Below are 8,358 nucleotides of genomic sequence, written 5' to 3'. Positions count from 1 at the left end.
TAATCCAAAATTTTATTAATTTTCAGCATTTATTTTCCTTAATCCAAGGTCTAACATTTTAAGAAGAATAAAAATGGCAGAACATGCGTAAGAACTCTGAGAAACCATAGAAGAAATGATAATGAGGGCGAGCAAATAAAATATGAGACCAAATCCCGACTCTATGACAGCCACAATGGCAGGTAACTTGAAGACAAAGCACAGCAAGTAGAAATGAGAAGAGTGGAAGCTAGAAGTCTAACTAAATATAAGGTTAGAGATAATAAATACATGGCCCACAGGAGGCCATCTAAGTGGAAGAACAAAAGAAAACATGTGAGCCTGCAATGCAAGGTAATGGAGAAGAGTTAATCACATTAAACTAATATACACCTGAGCAGATATAACTCCACCCACTGTCTGAGATCCCCATTCCACGACTAGAGTTGCTTATACACAGGCCAAAAAACTACCCAGAGCCCATATGAGAGGACAACTCGGCAATGACATTCGTATAAATGAAAGCTGAGATTAAATTTCTGCCTGGAAGTATAATTTTAAATAAACAGCTAGGTAAATAAAATTCATTAATAATGTATTTACTAGATCTGTTAGAATATTGAATACTTTTTTTTTTTTTTTTTTTTTGGCCACACCACGTCACTTGCGGGATCTTAGTTCTCCGGCTGGAGATTGAACCTCTGCCCTCAGCAATGAAAGCGCCGAGTCCTAACCCCTGGACCGCCAGGGAATTCCCAGAATATCAAATATTATTCTAAATACATCCAAAAGTTTGAAAAGGACCTTGAGAAATCTCCAAGTTCAAGTCATACCCCATCAAACTCCATGATTTTTTTTTTTTGGCGGTACGTGGGCCTCTCACTGTTGTGGCCTCTCCCATTGCGGAGCACAGGCTCCAGACGCGCAGGCTCAGCGGCCATGGCTCACGGGCCCAGCCGCTCCGCGGCATATGGGATGTTCCCGGACTGGGGCACGAACCCATATCCCCTGCATCGGCAGGCAGACTCTCAACCACTGCGCCACCAGGGAAGCCCAAAGTCCATGATTTTACACCAAAGAATTGTTAAATATCTGCAAAAGGGTGGTTCTCCAATGCCAATACATTTTCTGACTAACTTCTACCACCTATTTTCTCTTCACGTTAAAAATATAACATGCCTTTGAGGACTTTCAGGGGCTTTCCCGCAAAACTGTTAACAATGATTTTATGACTTAACTTTTACTAAAATGAATCCTAGAATTGAATATATGTGGGACTACGGAGACTAGGGAAATTTTTCACATATTTTCACAATTTCAAAACACTCCTGGGATTTCCCTGGCGGTCCAGTGGTTAGCACTCAGCGTTTTCACTGCGGTGGGCCCAGGTTCAATCCCGCAAGCCACATAGCATGGCCAAAAATAAATAAATAAAATAAAATAAAAACAAGAAAGCAAAAAATTCCTAACATGGCCAACATACCTGAGATGATAGCCTGTTGATCTAGCTTTTCAAGAAGAATCTTTCTGCTCTTCATATCCCCAGCCAGAGTGAAAGTATAAGCTAGTAGGGCCTGTGTGTAGGGGGTGGTGAAGACAGAACCCTTGAGACACTGCAGACCCTGACTCACCATCGTGTCCTAAAAAGTGAAGATGAAGAACTGAATTTATAAGGCATTCCTTTTAAAACGGGCAATGATAAGGAAATCATATCCTCTTTTGAGTTTAAAAGGCTGGCTAGGGACAAAAATAGGTGACTTTCTCTAGAAACAGGCATGATCAGGAGAGTGTCAAGGGGAGGAGCTAGAGGAACTCACATCTGTGGTCTTTCCCATCTCCAGCAACGCAGCCGTGATGTAGGCAGTCAAGGAGACCTTGTCATCAACTCCACCCTGGATGGAAACGGAGATAGGAAGTCAGGGCAGCAGCCAGCACATGAAGAATTGCATGCACATTGCAAAAAGGTGTCCCCTCTGAACAGATGAATTATTTTTTCTTTTTTTAAAAAAGCACTCCTGGGGCTTCCCTGGTGGTCCAGTGGTTAAGACTCCGAGCTCCCAACACAGGGGACCCGCGTTCCATCCCTGATCAGGGAACTGGATCCCTCATGCCTCAACTAAAGATGCCGCACGCAGCAACAAAGATCCTGAGTGCTGTAACTAAGACCTGGCACAGGCAAATAAATAAATAATTTTTTCTTTTTTTTAAAGCGCTCCTTTCCACAGGCTGACCGCAGCCCCAAGCCTCCAGGACACACAGTGGAGGGGAGGACTGGCTGGACTTCAATAACTGCACAGCCTTATACGGTAACCTGCAAGAAGTAACATGAGGTCTTCAGCTCTGAGTGGGTATTTAGGAAACCCAAGACAAGGTGTTAGGAAGGATAACAGGTTTAAAAAAAGGGGGTTGAGGAGGTGGGATAAGGAGAAAATCTCTTATTCTCAGATTTTTTACTGAATCTGAGATTCCCCCAAATGGACGGTCCCCTCGAGTGGCATAAAGCCCAGCTTCTTCTCCAGGGGAGAATAGGTAACCCCTTCCTTGATTAATGCCTTTCACAGAAGGATATTAGCAATTTTTAAAAAAATATATGTAATCTAAATTACTATCTTTGTTCTATAGATAAGAGTACCAACACTTAAAATGGTTAAATAGTTTGTTCAAGAATACACACTGTGGGCTTCCCTGGTGGCACAGTGGTTAAGAATCTGCCTGCCAATGCAGGGGACAAGGGTTCGAGCCCTGGTCCGGGAAGATCCCACATGCCACAGAGCAACTAAGCCCGTGTGCCACAGCTACTGAAGCCCGCGCGCCTAGAGCCCATGCTCCGCAACAAGAGAAGCCACCACAGTGAGAAGCTCGTGCACCACAACGAAGAGTAGCCCCCGCTCGCCACAACTAGAGAAAAGCCTGCGCACAGCAACAAAGACCCAATGCAGCCAACGAAATAAAATAAAATAAATAAATTTATATTAAAAAAATACACAACTAATAAGCTGTAGGACTGGGATTTGAACCCAGTGGGTTTAACTCTGGAGCTCCCGATAAGGACCGAACCACCAAGCTTGACAACATAAATGATGGGTTTCTTGAGAGACTGGCTGGCTCTGGTAAGATAGGAGGAAGAAAAACCTCTAGGATCTTGTTCTAGTCACGTCCTAGCTTGTACTACTCCCCCATATGGGGGACACTGGGAAGATCCTGCATAAGGAACACTAATGAATCATATAGAGATTTCGTTTTCAATGCTCAAGATTTTCTTTTAATTGAATTTTCTTTTTCGGCTGCAACGCACAACATGCAGGATCTTAGTTCCCAGACCAGGGATTGAACCCATGCCCCTGCAGTGGAAGTGCAGAGTCCTAACCACTGGACTTCCAGGGAAGTCCCAGTGCTCAAGACTTTTAATCCAGGTCCTGGAATAGCAATAATGATTCCTCTAGGAAAGTTGGTACAGTCTTTTTCTCACTCGGTCTGCTCTGAATTGAACAAGCTGCCCGCACCCGGACACCTTGCTGTGTTGGGAAAGGTCAGGCAGTGCAGTGAATGGGCAGGAACAGTGCCCCTGGAATCCAAGTGCTGTGGTTCAAATGACAGTCCTGCCGCCCACTAGCATTCACCTCAGGCAGTTTACTTAACCCCTGCACCTAGTTTCTTCATCTGTAAAATGGAATTTATAATGATATGCCAGTGCTTAGCATGTAGATTTGTTGTAAACATTAAATATGAATATCCGAGAGAGTACTTAGTACCTGCCAGAGAGTAAACCCCTTACAAAAGACACTGGGCTGTCTAGGAGTCCCCACCAGAGGAAATGGCTTTGCTTCAGACTTAGGGAAACAGTAAAAGGCTCAGAGATCTTCTAGTCCAGTGGTTCTCAAACTTTAGCAAGTATCAGGGTCACCCAGAGGGCTTGTTAAAACACAATTGCTGCCCTTACTCCCAGAGTTCCTCAGAGTAGGTCTGGGGTGAGAGCTGGAATTTGTATTTCTTTTCTTTTCTTTTTTTTTAAGATTTTTTTGATTTTTTTTTTTAAAGATTTTTAAAGTCTTTATTGAATTTGTTACAATATTGCTTCTGTTTTATGTTTTGTTTTTTTAGCCTCAAGGCATGTGGGATCTTAGGTCCCGGACCAGGGTTAGAACCCATACCCGCTGCATTGGAAGGCAAAGGCTTAAACACTTGGACCACCAGGGAAGTCCCTGGAATTTGCATTTCAAACAAGTTCTCAGGTGGTGCCAATGCTGCCGATCTGGGGACCATACTTTGAGAACCATATTCTAGTACATATTCTCATTTTACAGATGTGGAAGCTGAATGCTCAGACTGGTTAAGAATAATGACCAAGGTCACCCAGAGCCAGGCCTGAGACCTGAAGAACCGACTCTCAGGCCAGTGCTCTCTTGATTCTTCTTACTCAGAGGTACAAGTTCCTCCCAGACACAGTAGTGGGCTGTGGGCCCCTGGGCAGGTCCGCACCTTCATAGTTGTGTGAATGAGCTCTCCCACATTGGCATAGCAGCCATTGGAGAGTTGGTTTCCCGCCATCCACCTGAGAGCATCCTGGACGTTCCTGTCATCAATGAAGATGAATCTCTGAGCCTGGTCAAAGCATTTGGTGACAAAGGCTGTCAGCCTGTATGGGTGAAGAGGGAAATGTGGCATGAGGGTGGATTTCCAGGGGAGGGTGCAATAGTTCCACAGTTTATTCTGTTGAATGGTTCCAGAAGGGGAGTTGAGGAAACATAATGCCATAGGAAGCTTGGAAAAGGGAGGCATTAATTGGCATTCATGGGGACAAGAACTGGGAGGTACAAGGTCAGAGAGAAGAGTAAGGGGCTTGACCATACATGAAGCTGAAATAAACAGTATTAAAGTTGTAGAGGATAGAAAGCAAGAAGGAATGGGGTTAAGGGGAGAGGTAGAGGAATAATTCCAGAGGGTTCAGGAATAATTCCAGAGGGTTCAGGAATTATGCTCTGGGGTACAGAACTCATGGGGAAGTGGGCAACATTACCATGTGTTTCCATTTTCATCCTGCTCCCCAAAGGCACTGTAGGATCCGTTCCTGTGTTTGTACATCAGCTCCCTCTGGTACCCTGGGAAGCCAGATGTGGTTTTAGATGACCGTGATAACTTCAAAAAACACCCCCATGGCTTTCAAGGATGAGGGACACTTCAGGGGCTGAACTTCCCTGAGTCTTATCACCGATCATAGGCACTAGACAAGGTGTCCAAGAAGAAAGAGTGAACCAACTCACCTAGCCTCAGGAAATCCACTGCTCGAGACTTGATTTCCTCAGTCAGCATCCCTGTCTTCTGCAGGTACTGCAAGACGTAAATGATGGGAGCGAACAAGAGCATGTTCTGCTCCCCACAGCCCTTTGGCATCTGCACCAGACTGTCTAGGTTCTTCAGGGCTGTGCCCATGATGTCCCCTGGGATCCAAAAGGAGAGGGAAGGAAGGTGGTGGCAGAAGAAGGAACCCTTAAGAGTTATTATCATACATTTAACAAACACGTATTCACTATCATTTAGTGAGTCCCTACTCTGTGACCTTGGGGGCAACAGTCTCCACCTCGAAGAGCCCATAGTCAGGGGGGGCAAACAATTACAATACACTGCAATGCTAATTTATTATAAGCAAGTATAACATATATAATATCGGGTATGTACAAGGTGCTGGAGTTCACAGAGAGGTATGTAGGCCACCTGAGGGCGTTCATGGCTTTTAAGAAGCTGATGAGGTTTGTAACAAAACCTGCAATGCTTAGTCTCAATCTCTAAGTGCCTCCACTGCATGTAAATACATCACCCTCCAAATCACCAAGTCTCTCCCAAACACACACACACTCCTGATACGCTTTCCCACGTTATGTCTCTTGACCCCTCCATTTACTTCACAAGCCAGTAAGCCCGACATAAGTGACTCATGAGCATCTGCACTTCAGTCATTGAGTTCAATTCAAATGTGCAAATATGTACTGAAAGTCAACTGCAGGAAATGTACTAAAAACAAACTGAAAAAGACATGGCCCTTGTCCTCAAGGATCCCTCAATGCAGTGTGGAAGAAAGACAGACAGTGAGCTATAACACAGTGAGGTGAGTGCTGTACCAGAGGTATGAATCAAATACAGCCAAAACAGAGACATTTTAACCTGGAAGGGATGTGGGTAGGGGGTTAGAGTACAGAAAGAACCTAACATGTATAGGCCTTCTACTATGTACAAGATATTGTGCTGGGAAATTTATTATATTTAATCTTTACACCAATCCTGAAAGGTAGGTTATTATCACTGTCTTACAGAAGGGAAAAGAAGGATCGAAATTTTGGGGGGGTTTTTTTTTTTTTGCGGTACGCGGGCCTCTCACTGTCGTGGCCTCTCCCGTCGCAGAGCACAGGCTCCAGACGCGCAGGCTCAGCGGCCATGGCTCACGGGCCCAGCTGCTCCGCGGCATGTGGGATCTTCCCGGACCGGGGCACGAACCCGTGTCCCTTGCATCAGCAGGCGGACTCTCAGCAACTGCGCCACCAGGGAAGCCCCGAAATTGTTCATTAACTTATCCAAGTTCACATGGCTATTAAACGGCAGAACTGGGATCCTAAGCCAGTTTGATACAACTTTCAGGCTCATGTTTTTCTATTTGTTCCCTCTCCTTGCCTAAAGAAGTGTCATGTCCTATGTAAATATGGTTGAATCTTCCCAAAACTGTACTCAAATATATGAAGTCCTCATTTTTAAATGGTTCCTGCAAACATTTCGTCTCCCCTCCACCCAATTTATAGACCTAAACCTAAATACATATCAAGCTTCAACGACCTTTAACTTCCTCCTGCCCAGACTCTTTGCTGTTTTTAACCAGAGTATACGTCTATCTAATCCCACCTGCACTGCACAGGCTGTATTTGCCCACTTTGTAAAATAAGCTCTTCTTCCTTCATCACTTCTAATCTACCATACCTTCCTCCAGGTAGGGCCATAGACCTCAACCCATGCCACACCTTGGCAGCCTCTGGCCCCATTTTTCCTTTTTGAGCCGAGAATCTCTGGTTGCTTACCGTGAACAGAAACATAAGCCTTGGCTGAATCAGGAACAACATCCACAGGGACCTCCAGGGAGATGGATTCTGAAGCCACTTTTCCTATGAGGGGCAGAGAAAAGGTAAAACAATAAAAGGTGGAAATAGTGGGGGTTCTCACACCCAAACCACAGAAAAAATTGCCGTAATCCAGGGTTTTCTATACCCAGTGCTTTCCGTGGGTTGGAGGTAGATTTTTTTTCCCTATTCACAGTGGTCTTTGCTGAAAATAAATTCCAGCGAGAGACATAACTGTGCTGTACATTTTCTCTTCTTCATCCTGCCTTTCAGCTACTTGGCCCCATTGGGAATGGCACCCCTAGACTCTCCTATTTCTTCTTGTCCTGTATATTTCTCCTTTTGCCTAAGAAGATCTCCTGTTGCTAAGGGAATTCTCACACCAACCCCTCTCTGTGTTCACTCACCTTTGGGGCACAACAGTGAGCTGTGTGTCTTCTCCACAAGGACTCCTTCTGGCTGACATGGAGAGAGACAAGGATGGGTGAAAAAACATAGATGAGTATCAGGGCAGGTGGCACTGAAGGAATAGGAAGGGGAAGGGAAACGGGGAGAAGAGGCCCTGCCTGCGCTCCAGGGCTTCACTCAGAACTGGAGAGAACAGAGCTTCTCTTTGACATTCAGAAGGACTCCATTTCAACCCAGGGAGGGGTCTCTCAGTAAAATTCTTTCTGGGCTAGAGCTAAGGATAAGTTTAGGAAACTTCTAAGAGACAGGATTGACAATGGGGTTCATGATGACAGGAAGCAGCGAATGATGACATTAGGGATTTTCTTAGGAGAAACTAACATTCATTGAGTGTCTACAAAGTAACAGGTACTGTATTAGGTACTTCCATAGACCATCAGTATGGGTTAAGCAAGTAGTTAAGGGCAGAAGGGGGTCAGGGAAGGATAAAGATGAGCTACCTGATTGGAGTTGGAGTAAGACTGCTGCAAGAGACTAACTGACATGGTTAGACACATACTGAACATCCCTGGCTTGGTTGCTGCCTCTACCTCTGAAGTTAGGCCTGCAGAAAACTCACCTTGACCAGAACTGGTTTGATGAGTGTGTCACTCTGGCCCTTTTCTGGAACAAACCCCTTCTGGTCCCCACAGAGTTTATTTAAGTCCAGAATATTAGTGCTGATGGTGAAGTTTACATGACCTGAGAAGAAAGAGGGCAAAAGGAAGACATCAGCCCTACTGGCAGAGGTACCAATGAGGTCTCTTCCCCTCTAGACTAGTGCTTCTTAAACTTAACGGCAAAACTTAACGGCATACAAATCACCTGCGGC

The 8,358-nt window shown here is 45.0% G+C and overlaps 1 protein-coding gene across 1 annotated transcript in view; it reads right to left on the bottom strand.

Moving 5' to 3' along the window:
* A2ML1 (alpha-2-macroglobulin like 1) overlaps nucleotides 1-8,358 on the bottom strand; it is a 42,747-nt gene that overhangs the window by 10,123 nt on the left and 24,266 nt on the right. Inside the window, 8 exon segments of the mRNA XM_027093116.1 lie at nucleotides 1,463-1,619; nucleotides 1,797-1,871; nucleotides 4,459-4,615; nucleotides 4,997-5,078; nucleotides 5,241-5,417; nucleotides 7,041-7,124; nucleotides 7,487-7,538; nucleotides 8,107-8,228. Coding sequence (XP_026948917.1) covers nucleotides 1,463-1,619; nucleotides 1,797-1,871; nucleotides 4,459-4,615; nucleotides 4,997-5,078; nucleotides 5,241-5,417; nucleotides 7,041-7,124; nucleotides 7,487-7,538; nucleotides 8,107-8,228 — 906 coding nt within the window.

Source organism: Aethalodelphis obliquidens, unplaced genomic scaffold, assembly GCF_003676395.1.
Source record: "Aethalodelphis obliquidens isolate GAN/ISIS:26980383/991018 unplaced genomic scaffold, ASM367639v1 scaffold83, whole genome shotgun sequence".
Taxonomy (NCBI): Eukaryota; Metazoa; Chordata; class Mammalia; order Artiodactyla; family Delphinidae; genus Aethalodelphis; species Aethalodelphis obliquidens.
The sequence above is the reverse complement of the archived record's forward strand: the minus strand, read 5'-3'. Positions and strand labels throughout refer to the sequence as shown.